Here is a 21,516-nt window from a genome sequence, read left to right on the forward strand (position 1 = left end):
TACACTATGAGCATTCCAATTCCCATACTGTTCTGTTCTTGGTTTCAGAAGCAAGTCCGTATACAGCTAGCCACTGTTTACCCCATCTTCCACTCTGCCTGCCTGTTATTTTTAATTTCATCATCATTTTAAACATTAGAACACTCAGAAAAATGAGCTAGTGACAAAAGCAAGAAGATTTTATTGAGACTTGAAAACTGTGAGATACAGTTCTGCCTGCCTTATCTACTACTTAACTCAAACTTATTTCTACTAAACATAACACGACTATGTTTAAGTCGAACGCTACCAAACGTATAAAGCACGACATTTTTTAAAGCTCACAACTTTGAAAAAATTTCTTATATCATATTGTTCTAGCTCAACAGTCACTAGTTGTGGACACTTATTTTGTAAGAGGACTTGAGAAACACCAAAAACATCTACAAAAAAGTTGAAAAACATAAGCAACTACTTCACTAACTTGTTGGAAAAAAATATGCAAATTTGCCACAGAGGATTTTTTGAAAATTTTTTAAGTACAGAAGAACTTTTTATTTTTAAATCTGTGCCTCAAAGAAAAGGTTTAATAATGGAATGAAAACAAAAAGTGCTTGTTCATTTACTTTAATATTTTTCATTTAACTATTATTAGAAATTGTTTCACTAACATGGTACAAATGACTTACCCTCATTTCCAAGGAAATGATAGCTTATACTGAAAGTTTATTTCTAGTAGCAATCCAACTATTCATGTAACCTTCTTTAGCAAAGTAATGCTCACACACTATTTTTGGAAAGCATAACAAGCAAAGAAATTAAACACTTTATTGCTCACAAGTTACATGGATGTGTTGAGCCTTTTTTATAATTAAGATTTTAATTTATGCATAACAATTCTTTAGTTAACTAGCACTTTCCTTGTGTTGATAATTTAAAATATCCACTTTGATAGTAAATATGTTCATTTGTGGACTTGCTCTGTTATAATGTTTTATGCAACAGAAAATGTAGTTAAAAGAAAAGCTGGTTTGCATTATACTGCATACATAGGAATTCTGACTGTTTATCTTCATGAAAATGTATAATTACAATTAACATATGAAAATAAAAAGTTATGTCATCAAACTGAAAAATTTCATCATGGAATGACTCCCTGTGAGGAAATATTCTACTCCCAGAAAAACAGAAACAATATACCTCTAACATTAACTGTGTGAACTCTTCATTACTAAGGAATGTCGGTTTCCAGTCCTGTCGAATCTCACTGGCATCTGATTGTGCAGTAATTTCTACAATCAAACATATATACAATATGAGGATTCACACTTCCAAAAGCCATTATTTTCCCACTGAGCTACACATACTCAGTAGGAAATAGCAGAAGGTTCTCCAGTCTCCTCTGTTGTTCGCTCATTACATATAGATGTTGTTCCTTAGAAAGAAAATAAATGTCTTCTCCCCCTTCTCTTTCCTTCTACCAGTTTGTGCTACAGTCCTGCCAGACTTCAGGGTAGTGCTGAAGTTAAGGACAGTAAGTAATGGATTTTGACAATGGAAGAATACTCTTTCCTCTGAGACTATAATAAAATGTTTTATTGAGAGTATTGTTTTTAAAGATTTAGAAAGCCAAAATTCCTGATCAGTTTAGGTCATCAAAATGCCTAACCCTCAAGTATCTCGGCCAATCCTGGTCATTCTAACCTTTGCACTAAGAATTGTCACTGTCCTTTCTCTTCTTCCCACTCTTTTCTGTAAAGAAATAAGGTTACATTGAAAAAGAAGTAGGTTCTCAACAAAGACTGTTAAGAGCTGTATGACAGACTCCACTGCAGAATTACTGTCTGATTCATACACAGAGACAAATTTTGAACAGAGATTCCTGTAGGACTTAAGATTAACTTCCCATACATAGGTGAGAGAAACAATGGCTGCTAAGCAAAACCAGACCCCAGGTAATGAAAGCTGATGCTTCCTTATCAACTGATAACTGAAACAAGAAGAAGCAAGACCGTGTAGTACTTCAGTTTTTATGAGTAACAAGGGCATTACAGAAGTACTGGTTGTAAGAACAACCTTGAACAAGTAATCATGAATCAAGTATTGAGATGAATTGAAAGAACCAAACCATGTCTTTAAGGCTTTTGATTTCTAAAGGGTAAGTCCGTACAAAGGCTGTAAACTAGTTTGTCAGTTCAGATGGCTCAAAGAGCAGAGAAAACCTGGAATTGACTTAAATATGCAAAGGGCTGGAACAGTTCAGAGTTTTGGTTCCCAGACTGAAGGGAGAAAACTTTATGAAAGAGCTTTAGACTTAACTAGAAGAGCAGTATACAACAGCAACATCATGCAAGAAACTGGCAAGAAGTGGAGAGCTGCAAGGTGGGGGGGGAATCAACAAATAAGATGGACCAGAATTTCCAATGATCAGGTCTCACAAAAGACATAAATTGATCAGGCTTTTGCTATCTGTTTTGAAACAGTATCACAAAGCAGTAAAGAGTGGGCTGAAGAATAAGGATAACCTAAGTATAACCCCAAATCTAACTTTTCAGTCAGAACAAATATATTGAACACTGAGAGGCAAGTCAAAGGACTCAAAAACAGAAAGCTCTACCACCAAAGCAGAGGCAAAATTCAAGGAACTTAATGCATTCAGTCCACAGGACACAGATAATCTCCACTTTAGAACTGGTAAAGTCTGATTCATTGGCTCATTCTGGTCCATATAACCATCCTACTTCAGAATTTAAAAAAAAAAAAAAGTCAGGCTTCTGTAGTAGAAAGGATTTATACTAAATAAAAGCTGAAGTTCATGCCTGTAATGAACCATTCTGAATTATCTTACCACAAATACAGGTGTTCTTTTACATTTCCCGTAATTAGAACAACAAGTATGATATTGAAAAATAGAGCCAAAGTAACATGGAAAGAACTTGTTTCCTTTGGTAACTTCAGAGAAATGCCTAAAAATCCTGGCAGAAGATTGCATCCAAAGATAAATGGCACTGAGGTCACGTTCCTGAGCTAGACATCAGGCAGAGGAGCATAACCAAACTTGCACATTGAACTTCAGTCTTCAAATCCTGGATCTGAAGCAACTCGGCTTCAGAGTTGCAGATCATCCTCAAAAGAAATTACCAGCTGGGCCAAGATCTGTAGCATTTATCCGTGGGTTGTATGAATATCAGTCTACCAGCTGTAATTATAAGCAGCTAAATTCTTCAGTATTTCATAATTTTCAAAAATTTCTTGTTTACAAATTCAAAGGAAGATGCTAGGCAATATTAGCCAAGGAGAAGCTCTCAGTAATATAATTTCAGTGTGTTTAGCCTGCTGTTTTTTCCCAATGAGAAACAGAATCCACACTGGCCAGTAATCAGCTCAAATAGTTCATCTGGAGTTGCTGCCAGAGTACCAAGCCTGGTCAATGTTGAAATGGTCCAGAAAGAACCAGAAGCAACGCAGTTAATCAAAACCTTGTGGCTGAACACAGTAGGATTTTCAACAATAAAGCAGCTAATCAGTGCTGAACAATTCATTTATTACTAGGGTCACTCTGCTTTATTATAACAGATCCAAGCACCTCAGGAGGCAGAATATGCTCCTGACCTTTGCCAACATTTTGTTCAAAACATTTTAATGTAAACCAGTGCAGAGCAATGCTAGTAAGCACTGGCAGCCAGAGCTTTAGAGTCCTTAATACATTCTGTGCAGTCACACAAAGCTGCACTCTTGTCCCACCAGGTGAAGGACAAAAGCACCATGCCCTAAAAGGCATCCATCTCCAGAGCTGCTTTTTCCCCCTTTATCCTAAAAAAAAAAATTAAATAATAACAATAATAATTTAAAAAGATAATCCCAGAAAGCACTTTGAAGAAAAAAGTATGACTGGTGCTGCTGGCTGGCTGACACACATGTTCATTCTACTCTCTGTATTTTATGATAGGAATCTTCAATATCAGATAAAGTGATTCTGAAACAGAACCAATTTTCACAAAGGCCTTAGAACCTACAGAACTGTCTTTTACAGAAAAGAAGCCTTCATACTGCTTTTCTTTTTGTCATGAGACAAACATGTCGCAGAGAATTATAACAGTATAATCAATATTTAATTGGCAAAAAAACCCCAAGCCTATGAATTCTCACATAAATTATTCCCCCCTCCCTTTCCATTTTACTTGTTACGTTTACCCTTTTAATAGCACTATTCGGTACGCATCTGGTGCTACCTGAACTATAACACTAACGGAAGAGACATGCTAGGGCATGAAAAAATATTTATCATACCTTAAATTGACACACATACTGTTGATAACTACATACCTATTAATCCACTCAATAGCTTATTTTATTTTATAACCTTATAGCTGCTTCTTTTGTCCCCACTGTTTTCTAGTTAGTATGCATGCTCAGAAACTACTCAGGGAAGTGGGTTAACTAGCGAAAGAGTTCACTTTCTTGAATTTTTAATCTTGTTTTTGGCAGTGTGAACCACAAGGTGCCATATTAAGAACAAGTGTAGGATCAGGAGCAGGGATTCTTTATATACATAACTATCAAACAGCCACAAATAAGTGTATGCTTGGTGGAAGAATTTTTTCATGACAGGAACAGCAACCTGTAATGAACTTCAGTACAACATATCTGGGTATATCCCACCATCAGCTGATGCAAACAACCAGAGAAAGAAAACATAGCAAGGATGTTCAAAGACATTGTTTTGACATTTCACATGATGTTTTACAAAACAACAAGCACACACTCATTGTCTTATACATTAGTGAATTCGTCTTGAAAATTAGAAAGTTCAGCTGAAAATATTTATAGTTTTTCTGGGGATTTTTTCCAGCTAAAAGGAAAAAAGAAAATGCCCATACTCCTGGTCTGTATGCCTACTGCATGCCACCCTCTCTCATTAAACAACCTACCCGATAACACTTGTTGGAGACCAAAATGCCCTACTGCCTTATCATCTTTGTTAAAGCAGCCAGTTGAGCAGATACCTGACATGAAGAGAAGGAGCATTAAGTTCCCTTGGACTAGCTTTTTCAGAAATTTATCTTGCATTACAGGGAACATGGAGAGACAAACCAACTGTTCGAACCAGTCTTATCTAAATATCAAAATAAGTACTTCCAGCAAGTACTTCCATTGAAATGGATCAGCAGTTTTCCTGTGAAGCAAAACTTTGACAACATGCACCTTATGAACCAGCTATATTCTAACAAAGAATTTCAATGTTATTTAAAAAATAAATGTTTCTCTTTATGAAACAGACTTCTTTGACAACTATGGGACAAAAAAAGTAATTAGTACTGGCTTTTGCAAAATATTAGCAAAAACATAGTTACATCTCTGATACCTAAATTATTATCTTAAGAATATGTTTTTTCACAAGCTCTTTACATTTAATTTCCTTAAAGGAGCTGCAAAATTGTTAACATTTTATGTACTGAGCATCATTTAAAAAAATTAAGAATTTACAAATATTTTTTTATTGCTCAAGTAATTACCTTTGTGCTTCCGTAAAAAGTCAATGCTCTTCTGCAGTACAGTGGATTTATCCATCTTCCGAGCATTACCTGGAAGCATGGAACCCAGCTCTTTGATAAGTACATTGAACTGATCTCGACGTTTCTTTTCAGACTTGTTTCTAGACACTCTGAAAAACAAAACAGAAAATGTTTTATAACAACTATGAAACTTTCTTATAATAAGCTGCATACTACTGACAGGTTCCTGATGCAAACAGCTGCTTAGGAATTTCTGCTGTGAGAACTGTCACAAAACCACCTACTCCGTATCTCAGACACCATTTTTGAAGAGTGGCTTCCTGCTTCTCACAGAAGGGTGCAGCTAAGCCTTTGGAAGTAAGAACCCTTTTACAAAAATACAAATCACTGAACCACAATTATAAATACACAACATATCTGAAGAATAACAGTGACAGAAATGCTGTGGAGTAATATGGTTATTTATAAAAGAATTACATTTTTATTGTTTAGAAATCACCATGGTAAATTCAAGTGTACAAGTATAGGACATCTCTTAGCTTTAAGTAACTTAAAAACTTACCTTTTTGCTTTATCTTTGTCATCTTCTTCCACCAGCCCATCAAAAATGCTTCCATCATTTCTGAAAAAAACAGAAATAAATGTTGGAATGTAAAATTGCTCTCTTGTGAAGTCCAATCACAATGAAGGGGTGGAGGGAAGAGCTCATTATTCATCTTCTCCACTACTTCAGGAAACTGAATCCCTGTTTTACTGTGATGTCTCACAAGGACCATCATCAATAACCTGAAGCCAAGTCTGCTATAAGTTCTCCTTGTAGGACATTTACTGAAGAGAAAGCAAAAAACCTTATACTTCTGACACAACTCAGATTTTCAGACTACTTCTAATGAGAACTTACAACCCTATGCAAACACTTAAGTGAACATTACTTAATTTTATTTTTTTTCTAGGTTATTTGCATTACCATACCCTTTTGAAAACATGAGAGAGCACATATATAATTTATTTTTACTTTCTGGCAACTTCTATTCCAATTATTGGAAATATTTATAGTAAGAAAGTACATTTTGCTAAAATACTGAAGTATTGTTAATGGAAGAGGGCTGAGGAATATGCTGTACTTCATCCAGGATTGTAATTTTATAAATATAGAATTAATATCAACGTTAAACAATAACAGCAATTATTCATTTAATTTGCTTCCTCACCAAGTATCACATAACTTCCTCAGCTTGACAACTGTCCATGTACTGCTAAAGAGGTATTAAAATATCAAAATGAGAATGTGTTTTCCTTTGAAGATGCCTCAGTATACTTCATACAACACCTTTGTTTCATTTCCTTGTTTTAAAAGACAAGTCAAAACTGTTCTTCTGTTTTCCAAAACTGCTGTATTCATATTTTATTCCCCTAACTTCTTCTGTCTGCCTTCAGTCTATGTAGTGCTGTCCACACTGACCTCTGTGTATCTACCCTAAATTTTTTTGTCCTAATGTTTTCTTCCCTTAAGGCAAGTAACCATCTTTCTAAAGAGCTTACTTCATCTCTCTGATCTATAACTGATAAAACATCAAGCAATTGTAAATGATGATAAGCACTGATGTTAGGAAGTAATTATTTTGTACGCTACTACACAAAAATAGAGCTTTTAAAAGGAATTTGCATATTCAAAAGGCTGAAGTTTCAGGGAAATGCCACAAAACTTCACTAAAAGAACTGACAAGTCAGACAAGCATTCTAAAAGTTTTACCCTTTGCTTTTATTGTTATTTATTTCAACCAGGTTTAACCTTCTGTAAATTTGATGAAAGTGTCATTTCGTGAAGTCTCAAAAATGGTAATACACAGAATATTAAGGACAGATGTTCACCCAGGCTGCTAAGAAAGTCCAGCTCAAGGAATCAAGTAGAAAACATCTCAGCTATTACTTTTCCCTTGAAATAGGTTAGCAGGTCACTTTACTATCATCTGCAGCATCACTAATCATTTAAATGTATTTGTTTTCCTTAATCAAATATGGAGGTACTAAAAAAAAAATTCACATAAACATTAAAAATCAGCTCAACTTGCACAGATGCTGTTCCATGGTTGAAAACAAGTAACACATTTTAAGATTCATCTCAAACAATAAAAATCACTATTTCCAATGACTAAAAAAACAATACTTCTAACAACTACCAAAATAACTTTGTCAAAAATAGCCAAAACCTCACCTCTCTTATTTTTTTCATAAATTAATATTCTCTATCTATTAACTGTAAGAAAAAGATTATTAAAGAAAGCATTGAACAGTAATTCCCTCAAAACTCTCAGTATCTATTAACATACCTGTCTGCAATGGAGCTCATTTTATTATGGGTGCTTATGGTAAAAAACATAACATATCACACTTTAGTCTTGTGGTAGACATTTGTACGTTTGCCTGTAAGAGAAGAAAAAATATCAAAATGTGACTCTGGAGGAACAGACAAGTTCTTCATTAGAGCATACTAAAGTTTTCATTTGCTCTATAAGCTGCTCTTAATCTTCCCTTCTCTTCCAACCTTCAGCTCTGCCCTCCCACCTTCTCTAATGCAGTCTCCATTATCGTCATAATCTGGACTTTAATATCTCATTTTACGTGATAGAGAGTTCAAGAGAACATTGTTTTATTAAATGCTACAATAAATAAGTCTGGAATAAACCAATACAAACCTTTTTCTGACTCTGAATTCAGATATAGATTTTCATTGTTATTTTAACTTTTACCTAAAAGACTGTCATAATTTTGAAGGTTGAACACATGTAAAATACACTCCTCAGTAATACATTCTCCTTAGAAACTGTGCAAACAGAAAGCATTTGCGATATAGTATTTTACAGCTCTAAATTATTTCTTACTATAATTTATTTACTATATTTTTTTGTTGAGCACATTGTTATAATAGACATGTGAAATGATAACAATAAGATACCTATTAGAATGTGATCTCCATACTGTGAGAAAGTTAGTTAACATAGCCATTTCTTAAAGGAGTCACTTACTCATTACAAAGTTTCAGCATGAAGGTTTTGGTTTTCCAGCTGTACATACGATTTTGGATAAAGAATATGAATGAAATATTAATAGTGAGAGAAGGAATATAAAATTAAAATAAGTATTTAATTCAACAAGGACCAACTTTTAGGTACCCAAAAATTACAGAATTACAGGGCTTATGGAAAGGCTGAACGTCAAACACAAATCAATGCAATCCAACCTTTTTCTCTGATATAGGAAAGTCAGTTGTCAGAGGCTGCTCAAATGGAGCAGCAATATTGTAACATTGTCAGTGATTAAGGAACAACTGCATGCAGCAAGAACTTTTATATGAGCTGAACTTATAGATCTTCAGGAAATTTTACTGTTACAAACTCAATAGTAAAAATGCATTGCATTTATTTCAAAGGACCTGGTTTTAGTCACTTTAGTGACTCATAGTTTCTGAGAAGGAAGGTTTTAGTTTTTTCTGAGAATGCCAAATCCAGTGGAACTTGCAGTGTTAATACCACAAGAAATATGGCAGCAACTCTATGATCCAGACAGTCTGCAAAATGTTCCAGGAAAATCTTATCCCAGTTTTTTAATATATGGGGAAACTGAGGAAGAAAGCTTATGTTTCAACCCGACTGTCTCAGAGTCTACAACAGACACATAGTATGCATGTTTGCTTCACAAGACTAGTATTTTCCCCACAAAGTTTCATGAGTGCAGCAGGAAAGTAAACAGGAGAGCTGTGTTGCAGCACAATCTCTTTCAAGGAGCACCACAAGGTCTGCATGAGGTTTTGCCCAAATGCCCCATGAGCTCTCTTAGCCACTTCTTCAATTAATACATCCCAACTTCGCCTTGCCTTTATTCTCCAAAATCTAGTGCTATGAAGACACACTGGAAGCAAACCATTCCTTCACTCCTATTCTTCAAAGTAACTATTGCACTGGTCATACTGACAAATTAAATTCCCAAAGTAGTTGGTCAAGTTTTAGAAAGTAATAGAGTTGCACTATTTGAAAACCAGCCAGAAATGGCATAAGGCAAGTAAATTATGTAGAAGTGTTTGAATTGTTGTCAAAAGCACATAAAAACAGACAGGTTGCTCAGCAGTAAAAGCAAACTATCATCACTGGCATGGAATTAAGTTTAAAATCAAGACACCAATTAGAAACTTGTTTTCATTTTAGCTTACATAGTATGCACTACTACAGGTATGCACTAATTACACTTCTAGCTGTGTGTTAACTTTTAAACTAATTTGGTACCTAACATTATAGAGATCAAGAGCAATATGAAATTCTGTAGGACAAATGATATACTGTTTCCTTGATTTGCAAAAAAAAAATACATGTACAGCTAAATACAGAAAACTTTCACCGTGACATAACTGACATCATTATGCAGAATCAGAATTTAAAAGTCACTATTTTCACTTTAACAAAGCACTCAATTTATAGAATCCAACAAAATCGTTCACTTGTTACAGTATACAGATCCGAAGTCAGAACTGGCAACTTAGATTTGGTATCCAAGACAAATAGTTAAAAGAACTTAAAGACGACAGGAAATGCACCTGTAGTACATTTCTTCCTCACTTTTCAAGGTCTGAACCTTCCGTCTTTGAATCCAAATTTGCAAGATGCTGAACATTCTCAGTGGTTATACATGCAAATGCATAAGACTGCAGAGATAATTCCAATGAAACCAGTCAAGTTTAAAGGAAACACTACAGACGTTGAGGACTATGTCTATTTCTAAGATTCAAATTCAGTCATGTTCTGGAGAACAAAGGACACTAGTTAACACTGCTACTCAGACCTTCAGTGTCGATAACTGAAAGCCATAGGAACTTTATTAGTTATAAGAATATAATTTTACCTTTTACACTTTGGGACTTGTTAAAGTATGAGGTTTAGGGATGAAATCCAGTTCCTCTGAAGAACAATGTGGAATTAGATGTATCCTCTTCTGCAGAAAAGCATTAAATTCTGAACTGTAAAAAAATAAAAAAGGAGAGTTTTAAAATCAATGAGTTTTAAAATGATCACTTTTTTTAATAAAAGAGAAGTAAGCATTTCAACACGAATAATTTATAAATGCAATATCCTGGTTATTAAAAATATCCCAAGTATTTCACTATCCGAATTCACCTTGTTCTTCTCCATGGATATTCTGATACAGTTTCATCTCTGCTTTAAGCTATCACTTTATGCCTACCTTTAATCTTGATGTCATTTTTACTTTTGAATTCAGTATCACCCACACCATCTAAATCTTCACTTCCACTACCTTTAAAGTATATCTTTATATCATTACTTAAACACCTTTTCTGCTGAAACTCTTACTTGGTTCTCTCCTGGCTTTTTCAGTTATGCCTTCTCCTCTCCAAGTCTCCAAAATTGCCACTCTCAGGACTCCAGAATGTGTAGAACGCTGCTGCTGGCAACTAGCAAAGTTGCCCAGCTGCATTATTGCTACTCCCTCAGACACAGCCATTAACCCCTTCCTTCAAAACCACTTCAAGAATGTATTCCAAACTTACCTCACAAATCCACTTTTTCTATAAAAAACCTCAACTCCAGCATAAGTGATCACCAAGTTCTAGTCTCTTTATATCATTACATTTCAGTTACAGAGTTTCTTCCCTTAAACCATGCTACTTTCCATGTTTTAAAGTTACATGAAATCAGGTTTTTTTTCTCATCTTTATCCCGTTTCTATCTGCCTTGCTTAGTGTTCTTAAAATAAAATGTATTCATTATACAATGCACTTGTACCACTTCTGAAAAAAATTTATTTTAAAGCATATTAAATTCTAAAAAGGTAACTGGGATCTAAAAACTAAATTTATGCTACTCTTAATGGATTAATGGATTTTATGGAAACACCAGAATTATCTCTTATTTGATTAGAAAAGTTTTCTCCTCCCCTGAACCTAGCAGAGGCTCTTAAGTGGTTAAAGTACAGATGCAAGTATTAACATAGGAAGTTAAAGCACAGCAGAACAATCTGCCAACAGGAGAAAAACAATTACAGCATGATTCAATGAAGCCACTCGTTCTTGTCTGGCCAAATAACCTGCTGGCCCATTGACCTACTTTTTTAGGTGCTTACAGCCTCCTCTCCTATTCTGATTTGTTCCGTTTGACAAGTGCAAACATTAATAGTGACAAAGAGTCCCATGGAAGTCTAGGTTACAGAGACTGCAACATGAAACCTGTGTTTTTAAACTGCTTGGAGTCAAACAACTCTGCCAACTCTCACCCAGTTCCCATTAAGAGTTCTAATGAGGAAAATTTCAGACCACATCTCTGCAGTATGTAGAGGTGTATTTTTTTTAAAAAATCACAATCAAACACTTAAATACCACAGGACTTAAGCACAAAACCATATTTGATAATGTCTAAAACAGAATAAAAAAAAAAGCTTTTAAGGTTATTTCAAAAAGGAATTTTAAGATGAGGAGGAAAGAAATATGTTTATGTCATAAATGAACATAAGCAAGCTTAAACGAGACCAAAACGAAAGCTAATCACAGTGCTTTTGTAACCAAAACTACATAGATCTCTAACTCAGTAGAAATGGCATGCGTGTGAAAGCTAGTAGAAAGGTTAAGACACCTACACACCAGCACTGTCAGCCACAAGTGTTCAAAGGTCATGGGTCTGTCTCCATAATTCATGAGGTTTTTTTAAATACAATGAATTATGTGTATTTGTCTCTAGATACTATGTATTTTGTACACATTCAGTCCATGTTTTCAAACTTTTCTGCAACCAAAAAGGCTAGAAACTTACTGTTTAAGAAAGCTGAGGGCCTCAATCAAAAACCTTAGCTGCTGCCATGGATAAACACACTATTAATACACCACATTGCTCAATCTGTAGCAAAATCACAAAAACTAGCAATACTGCAACTTCTACACTACACTGACTTACCACTCATGGAGAGGAAATATGTTACTGGGTGCCAAGTTATTGCTTGGCCAAAGAAACAAGGTTCTGAGTAAGTCATAGGGTAAAAAGCCACAATCCAACCTAAGGTAATAGTGAAAAGTTCACACCGTCTGATAAAACATTCCATGTCTTAGATTGAAAGAATTTCAGTAACTTTAGTTCAATTTTATTGTCAATACTTGTATGCATGTTGGCTATATTAAATATTAGAAACAAATTCAAAGATTGAATAAACTGTGAAATTACACTGCAGTCTTGCTCATGATAGATGTTCTGTCAGGACTGGACTGAAAAATGGATGGGACAATAGTCAATGTGTTGCTTGTACTTCATTTCATACAGTCAGTGACTGAAACCCCTACGTCTCCAGCACTTCACCTTAACGGTAACATTGCTAAGTATTTTTAGGAAGAATCGGTATTGCCCTTATATTGTAAAAAATATTTTTATATAAATGTCTTGACTTCATAAGTAATATTTTCATGACTTTACAGATTACAGTCCTCAGACGGCAACATGTATTATTAAGACAAATAATTTCACCCAGGAAAGATCACAGGAAAAATACAGGAAAAAAATAGTTTTCCAACACTACAGTTTCTTCGAACAGAAACAGATTAACTTCTTTAATACAACCTGATCTCTGTGCTATAATCCTATTTTGCCAAGAGAACAAACTAGTTATAATCACTGAGGATTAGCTTTAGAGAAGATCTTGTTTAAAGAATCAAAATCACAGCACACCAGTCTGCACCTCCACAGCACTTGATGGCCCCAGCAGAGCTCTAACACTAGTTACGTACCAGGGTAAGCAAGCCAAGGAGCAGAAAAATCACACTGTGAGCAAATAGCTGAGCCAGAACCTGACTCCCAATGTAAGCACCTCACCAAAAGCCCTATTCATTATACAGATTCTGAGGATAATTATAAACCTTCTTGATACTCGTTTCCAGGAGCAAAGAAACATTTGCTTCTGATAACCTGGATTATGAACTTCTGGGATTTTACTCTACTAGGACATTACACCATAATGGTCAAGCAGAGATCCATCTGTAATCTCATGCCCAGACCAGCACATCATGATCACTCATATTTTCCATTTTGCTCTTTGCTTCATAGGTTTACCTTCAGCCCAACCATTTTTCTCTTCAGCTTTTTCTTTTTTGGAGGTGGGGTAGAGGGGAGGAGAAAGGGAAGAACTGGCTTTGGTTTAGTTCCTCTCTAGTAACCACAGACTTTTGTAGAGAGCAAGAGATCTTTAGAAAGGTAAACCAAAACCTGCTCTCTAATCAGATATAGTTATAGAACAAGCTAGCAGGTTTTGAGATACTTGCTCCCTTGCTTGCAATGGTATACACACACCAACAAGATAGCAAATTAGGGTAATGACTGTTTGATCCCTTCTTGCTAATCAAAGGCTATCTGTTAAAATGCCGTGTTTTTAAAACTGATATATGTCTCATTTTCTACCTTAAAGTAATAAAAAAAAGGCAAAACACAAAACCATCAGAAAATAGGGCTGAAAGGAATTTCAAGAAATTCTGTCCAAACCTCGCAGCTGAAAAGGTTATTCTAGCAGCTGGGAACAGTCATATATTTTCTCTACCGTATCAATAAATCAACTGTAATCTTGGTCTGTACTTGTGCAGAAATGCTGACACATCCCAGAAGTGTCATTTTCTGTACATAAACATACTATAACAGCAGGTATACATCTTCACCTGTTTCACAGGAAAACAGAGTAGGAGAGGGCTGCTTCTAGCACAGACATCCACACAACTTGATCCCAGATGGCCTTTTAACAGGAAAATTTGTGAGTGGACACGAGTAGCCTGCTCTGGCAGAGCAGCTTGCTTAGGTCCATTACTTTTGCAGGGAGTAGACAAGGACACATCTGTGCACACTAGACAGATAACCAGTGGTGTGGGTTGCCATTGTCAGAATACCTCATCCACTCTCAAGTCTGTTCCTGAGGGACTTTTGGGAAAGAGAGTAAGTCCAAACAGTCTATAGGAGAGACAAACTGCCTGGCAGGAGGCCTGTTGTGGTAGTGGTCTGAGATAGCACATATTTAGCTGAGTTATAACGGCACTCAAAAGAGTGCATACTATTTGCCCACAGACCTATTTGTACATAGTTCAAAGAAACAGCAGCATTTGAAAGAGCCTACAGATCACTGAGTGGGAGACAACATAGCAACCACTGAGGTAAAAAGAGGTGAAGTTCTTAGAAATGGTTTGTCACACATATGTGTCCTTGTCTACTCCCTGCAAAGGTAATGGACCTAAGCAAGCTGCTCTGACAAGTCTGACTAAAAGTCACGGTAAATAATATCCTCATAGAAACACAGATGATGAGGATTAGAGGAAAAATCAATTCTCTCCTGTGTTCTTTACGTATTAGACTGTCCTGCCACGAGGAGAGAACATTTGCTCTGTCTTGGGACTGAATGCAGTTTGCAATTTCCATCTCTCTGGCTCATGGTTAAAGAAAACACTCCTGCCCACCACTTCTCTGTTCCAGATCAGTTGAGCTGATCTCTGCTTGACCAGCTGTTCTGCTGCCACTCTTCCACTCATCTCTGGAGCCGGCATGTCCTTCTCCTTCCTCACCATAGAGATGGGCCCAAAGCTCCCACCTCATTACAGTGCAGCTCTCTGATCCTGGTTCAGACTGCAGCAAAAATATGTGCAAAAGAGCTGTAAGAATCCTCAGACTCTTTGCCTGGGCTACATACCCCATTGATCTGGTTTCTGACTCTGATTTGACTTCTAAACTCATCCTCAGACCTGTCTGCTCACCAGGAACTTGCTGGGGTCTGGGCTCCTGCCTGAGCCTGGCTGCCCTGCCATGGGAGCAGCCTGCCCCTCCAGCTCCCTGAGAGTGACCAGGAAAGCGCTCAGCAGGTTGCCAGGCTTCTAATAACTGCTCCTTGGCTCTGGGTTGCTGAAGCACTTAGCAGGCTGTACCCGGTCTGGCTGAGCCAGAATTGGTTTTTCCCTGTAGCAGCCCTCATGGTGCTGTGTTTTATGTTCGGAGCTGGAAGGATGTTGATAGCACACTGGTGTTGTGGCTACTGCTGAGTAGTGCTTACACAGCACCAAGGCTCTTTCCAACATTTTTCCCCCCCCCCACAGTGGGACGGGGTGGGCAAGATCTTGGGAGGGGACACAACCAGGACAGCTGACCTGAACTGACCAAAGGGATATTCCATACCATATGACGTCTGCTCAGTATAAAGCTGGGAGAAAGGACGAAGGGGGTGGGGTCACCCTTGGTCCTCCGAGGCAACCACTACACGTATTGGAGCCCTGCTTCCTGAGAAGGCCCGACATCGCCTGTTCATGGGAAGTAGAGAATAAATCTGTTTTCCTTGTTTTGCTTCCACGCACAGACCTTTGCTTCACTTTGCTTATATTAAAACTGCTGTTGTTTTACCCACAAGGGTTGGTTTTTTTCCCTATTTTCTTTCTCCTCTTTGCCCTGTTGAGAAAAAAAGGGGAAGGGGGGGGAAGTGATAGAGCAACTTGGTGGGTACCTGGCATTTAGCCAAGGTCAAACCACCACACAGGCTTTTCTCCCCTCCATCCCTTTCTAGGCTGCCTGTATTATCTCTGCTTTCTAGGATCCAAATTAACTACATTGGGAGATACCTGAGGTGTTGTTTATGTGCCCCCTTCAAATTATTAATAAAGATATTAAAAGAAAGTGGTGATAATACTGATTTTGAGAGTTTCTCAGTGAACACGCTTCCTGTTCCAGAAAATCATAAAGGATAATAAAAAAAAAGTAGTACAAACCTAACTAAGTTTGTAAGATAAATTTGAAAGGCAGTGTTTAATGACCTGGCCATCAGAAACAATTGTTCTTCTTCTGTATTCTCATTTAAAATATTTTCTCAGTCCTTTGTATTCACAGTTCCTTACTGAAGATCCCCTTCCTTCAATAACAAAGCAGTAAGTGTGGCAGAAATAATGCTTGTAAATCCTGAGCAACAAGTCTAGTCTGTACAAGAGAAAGATTGTGGCTACATGTTAGGATTCCGCTTGCACCCGTTTTTATAAGGCTCCACCCTGCTTCTTGCCACCCTTCCTTGGCTCTCACTGGAGGTGTGCACCCCTTCAGCTCTGGCCACACAATGAAGCAGATTTGTGAAATGATGTGTCTAAAAAAACCCACATATCACACAGTTTTAAATACAATCTTTATTATCTTGTTCTTATTAAAAAGTGTGGCTTCATGTACCTTCGAACATTGGCACAGCTGAGGAACAGTACCCCTCTAAAAAGAGGAGCAGGAACCTCTTAACTACATCTGCCACTGCTGGATCTGTAACAGGGAACCATGGGTTAGACTTAAGAGTATGCATTGCATTTGCACATCTAAAATACAATTTAGCTCATAATCAAGCCTGGCCAAAAAATACACCAACTGCCTCCTTAAATGGTGTTTAACAAGAAAAAGAGTACTTCACAACATGGTTTTAAATAAGAGAAGCTAACCTGTTAAGTGTTACAATTCAAACCTGAAAATCTTCAGGTCTGTAAATCTCCATTTCCTTTAAGGGGATTCTGGGCAAAAACTGCCTGCAACTAGACAGCTCAAGAACAGATCCTAAATTAATGTTCACCATGCTGTGGAAAAAGTTCGGTAGATGGTATAAAATCTGGAGAGCCTGCTATTCTCTCTCACAGGAGGCATCTAAACTTGGTGTATTTTACAATGAACAAATAAAATTCCAGCTTCCTTCTTCCAACCTCTTAAATGGAATGGAGAAGGTAGGCAATTGACAGCGTTTTTTCAGAAGTTCAAAAGGGGAAAAAATACCACACGCATATGATCAAAAGTTTAAATTCCCACCGAATATTACTGTTTTTCTGGGATAATTTTCTGCTACATATGAAATAATGATTTTCTACAGAATAAAGTTACCAGACAAAAAAAAGTTCTTCACTTGATTCAAAAGAACTTTAAAATAGAGTACCCAGGATATCTATCCTGGAGTTAACAACACTGTGAAGTGACTAATCCAATTATAAATATGCATATTTATGAAATGGAACATTAGCAATTTTAAATGTTTTGTATCAGATACAGATGTTAGTTTAAAGAACCATTTGTCTAAAATAGTTTGTCACATTTTCCTCAGGGCATAAACAATAGCAAGAATACTAATAAATCTAGCCAAAGAGAAAAAAATTTATTAAATACTTTATTCCTACACTCAAAAATATACATGAAAATTCACCAAGAAATGAGACAGATCAAAGAGTAAAACACTGGTTTTCTTCTACCCCAACAATAGGAGAGAAGAATGTCTAGATATAGAAAGTAAACTGATTTTTGAAAGCTGTCTTGGAGAAAATTCATTATCAAATCCAACAGACATAATTATTACACTTTCAAAGGAAGATAACACCAAGTAAATTCTTCTTTCATTCCATACAAAATTTCTGCTTGGTGTTGATATAAACTCATGTTTAAATTTAGAATTAAAAGTAAATTTAGAATTTAGCCTCTGATTGTTACTCTGACCACTCTTTTCCACATCCATATTAAATTCCCTCTCTTCTGCTAGCATTAGTATCTGTGATCACACAGTCAACACAGCCTAAAACTGGTCCAGCCTAAAACTAACCCAAATATTGTTTCATTCAGCTAAATCAACTACATTTGTTTCACCATATGGCTGCTCAAAAGCTATGTTGGCACAGGGGAAGGGGAAGCTGTGAATCACCAGGTTAGACATCTTTTGGCAACAATGCCATTTCATGCTGACCTACACCATGTGTTAAATTACAACCAGAGAACAAAATTAGGAAAAATGAGATTCAAATTTGTGCTCAAAGAAACGAGCATTGTACCTACTACTTGAGAAGTCTGCTTCATATTTAAATGAAACATCTGTACTCTGCCATGCATTGCTGCATCTCATGTGGCAACCCATGACAAATGAAATTTCTGGACAGAATGATGTTTCTTTATATACACTGATCCAGACTCATGGATCAGCTTCTGGATATGAAAACAAATCCAGAACTCAGCCTTAGAGTCAATGGGAAGCTCAAACAAAATGTAAAGTACAGGAGTATACATACCTGACGCGTTGCTAAGTAGTTATCAACCTATCTATCAAGTAACATGTTAATTAGCATGAACTGTGTCTGTTTTAAGATGATCCTCAGTACAGATACTTATACAAGGGTATTCACCTAAATGAATAATATGAAACTAAGAAAATTTAGTGAAAGAATGATTTATACCAACAGCAGCTATTTGTAACTCTTAGAATAGTACAAGTGTACCAAATGGACATATATTAAAAAAATTAGGATAGTTGCTAACAGCAACACCCAAGAACAAGTGACAGATGTTTCAGAAAGCTAATATTTAATCTGAAACTTAATTATCCATCTCATGAAGAAATGCAAACATGTAAATAAAACACTTTAAAAATATTCAGTGATGGGCATCATTTTTTTTCCAATTTGATTGCACAATCCTCGATTTGTGCAGCTGTGGAAGTGCTTCTGATGCTTAGACTTCCCAGCGCGGGTGATTCATGCACAGCTAAATTATTCTGTAAAGCTTTTGTGAAGAGTGCACTGCTTGACTGCCTGAAGAAAGGAGTAGGCAGTGCACTTCACTGAAAAGCTTCTTCAAAAAGAAGTAAGTGAAACTTCACATTCATACTTCCATAAAATGAGAGAGTAGGAACATTTTAGGCTCCAAAACTGAAGCACAGTCCAAGTCAAAAATTACCAAACAGGCAGCTCCTCCTCCCTGCCTCCCCCCATCCCTTTCCCCTAGAAGTCCTGCACCTTATCCTGGAGACCAGAAAGTGGTAAAAGAACACAGAATGATGTAGCAGAAAAAGAGAAAAAACAAAGTAAGGCAAACACCAGGGGATGCTAACTTCAGCATATTCAGAAAGGTGTGCTGAAATACATTTCTGTATTAGCACACTTACTATTACATTCAGAAGACTAACAAGACTAACAAAAGTAAAGACTTACTTTTCTAAAATTCTGGTGTCTGCCAGTGGATCCTTCAGTTTTTGCCCCAATACAACTACCTGTTATAGAAAGAGAAAGTTTATACATTAAATAAAAACTCAGTACTATAGTTACAGAATTCCAAACCCCTGCATTGCACTACTCCTTAACTTCATTAAACAAAACACTAGAGTACTCTTTTGTCAGAATTTTCAATATAACAATCTACACTCAACTGGAATTACAGTGATTGCATAACCTGAGATACAGGACAAGTACTTCATATTACAAAGGCAAGAAGTGCCTCAACAGGAAAGGGAAAACACAAAAAATAAAAAAGCTTTGCAATTGTTACAGCGAGGAAATGTCTTAATTTTTGTCTTGACTAACGAACGGACAAAACCAGGGCAGAAAAACTTTACTTTTCTTCAAAACCCTTTGCAAATCAGTTTGTAACCACTTTGGGGGCAGATGTTTGGTATCCTTTCACCACCCTGCTATAAGCAAGAATCAAAAGGAAATGGAACATCAACCAACATCTAGTCAATAACTGGACTTGCTCAGGCAGGAAAGATGGTTCATTATTTTAACAAAAGGGATAGTACTGCATGAACTAAGCAGAACTAGCAATGCAGCAATAGGAAAAAAACATATAAAGTCTACTCTAAATTTAACGTAACTTTACTGTAATCATTCTGCATGTATATTCTTATATATATGGAAATAAAAAAGGAAGAACATCTTTACTTAAGTATTCAAATATCAGCACTGAACACAATTGAACTTCTGAATGTTCAGTAAACATTATTCAAAGGAAAATTATAGCTTGAAGTAGTACCGTAACATTTAACCAACTGTTTTTTAGCATTCTGGATTTCTAAAACATTATCAATTTACATAGATATCAAATTTGCTCAAATCCTTTCATCATTCTGAGCAGCAGCAGCATGCATTCCTGCTTTGTGGCTTGCTACTGACATAAGCAGAAACTTTCAGAGCTTGTGCTGACTAAGGAAGTCCAGAAAATCTACCGAATTCACCTTTTGAGGGTCACCAGAGAAGCAGCAAAAGATGACCAACAAACTCCTTGTTCCCACAGATGAGTATGATCTTCAAAATGTTGGGCCCAGTCTATTTAATCGTAAATTAAGTTAATTATGATGACAATATTACTCTTCAAGGATTGGGAATTTTTTTAATGAAGGCTTTTGGGACCATGCAGACTGATTCAATAGTCATCGCAGCAATTATGCCAATTATTTCCCATTCTTCCAGCTCTTTCAAAAATATTTTAAGATCTTATTGACTGAAAGACATAAAACATTAATATAACTGAGGAATTTCTAAGCTAAGCTTTTTTAAGCTTTGCTGCTATCATATTTGAGACAAGAATTTTCAGGATTATGGGGAAATAAAAGGTTACAAATTTAGCTCCTTTTTGGAATTTCAGATTCTGTCCCAGTAATTCCATATAAACTTTAAAAAGTTTCAAATAAGTCCTGCAAGTTATTTGTGTGAGAACTATTAGTCCTTTTTACCATCTACAATATTCAACACAAAATCAACTACTTGGGACCATACTTAACTACATTTGCATAACTTTAGAGTCTTTTCCTCAGCTTTTTTCTTTTTCTCTTTTACCACTTCTCAAGCTTTTCTTTCACAGAATCATCAGACCACGCTATTTCTATCTACCAAAACACATCTTGGTATGCTCAATTCTTGCCCCTCAAAGCCTTCTCTGCACTCTCAAGTTCTCAACACCTCTCAAATTAGTATCACCATATTTTATTTGCAAACATTTAGAACCTTCCCTTCCAGGTTGTTACTGAAGATGATAAAATTAGCACTGCTTAGAAGACTGTCACTTCAACTAGCTAGTAGGACCTAGTTAAAAATCAAGTTGCACTACATGTGTTTTACAACTAATATTTTAAATCAAAGCAAACGTGGTAATTCACCCCTTATAGGCTCTTTTCCCACTTTATTAACAGAACCTGACTTAGATCATCCAGCACTTAAGTCCTGAAAAGTAACATTAAGAAAGTATTTAGA

At 36.3% G+C, this 21,516-nt stretch overlaps 1 protein-coding gene across 23 annotated transcripts in view; it reads right to left on the reverse strand.

The window, feature by feature from the left end:
* The window catches only part of CLOCK (clock circadian regulator), a 66,552-nt gene that overhangs the window by 25,565 nt on the left and 19,471 nt on the right, over nucleotides 1–21,516 (reverse strand). For 20 of the 23 annotated variants that reach the window (XM_074866225.1, XM_074866235.1, XM_074866229.1 and 17 more), the window contains 6 exons: nucleotides 19,483–19,541; nucleotides 10,389–10,503; nucleotides 7,826–7,919; nucleotides 6,058–6,117; nucleotides 5,496–5,644; nucleotides 1,180–1,271 (listed from right to left, as the gene is read on the reverse strand). In XM_074866225.1, the coding sequence (XP_074722326.1) occupies nucleotides 1,180–1,271; nucleotides 5,496–5,644; nucleotides 6,058–6,117; nucleotides 7,826–7,875 (351 nt within the window). In that variant the 5' untranslated portion in view covers nucleotides 7,876–7,919; nucleotides 10,389–10,503; nucleotides 19,483–19,541. Of the gene's footprint in view, nucleotides 1–1,179; nucleotides 1,272–5,495; nucleotides 5,645–6,057; nucleotides 6,118–7,825; nucleotides 7,920–10,388; nucleotides 10,504–19,482; nucleotides 19,542–20,501; nucleotides 20,593–21,516 lie in introns of those variants that run through there. The other 3 variants (XM_074866214.1, XM_074866236.1, XM_074866239.1) reach the window with 3 other exon arrangements.

Source organism: Strix uralensis, chromosome 4 (assembly GCF_047716275.1).
Source record: "Strix uralensis isolate ZFMK-TIS-50842 chromosome 4, bStrUra1, whole genome shotgun sequence".
In the NCBI taxonomy this organism is placed as follows: Eukaryota; Metazoa; Chordata; class Aves; order Strigiformes; family Strigidae; genus Strix; species Strix uralensis.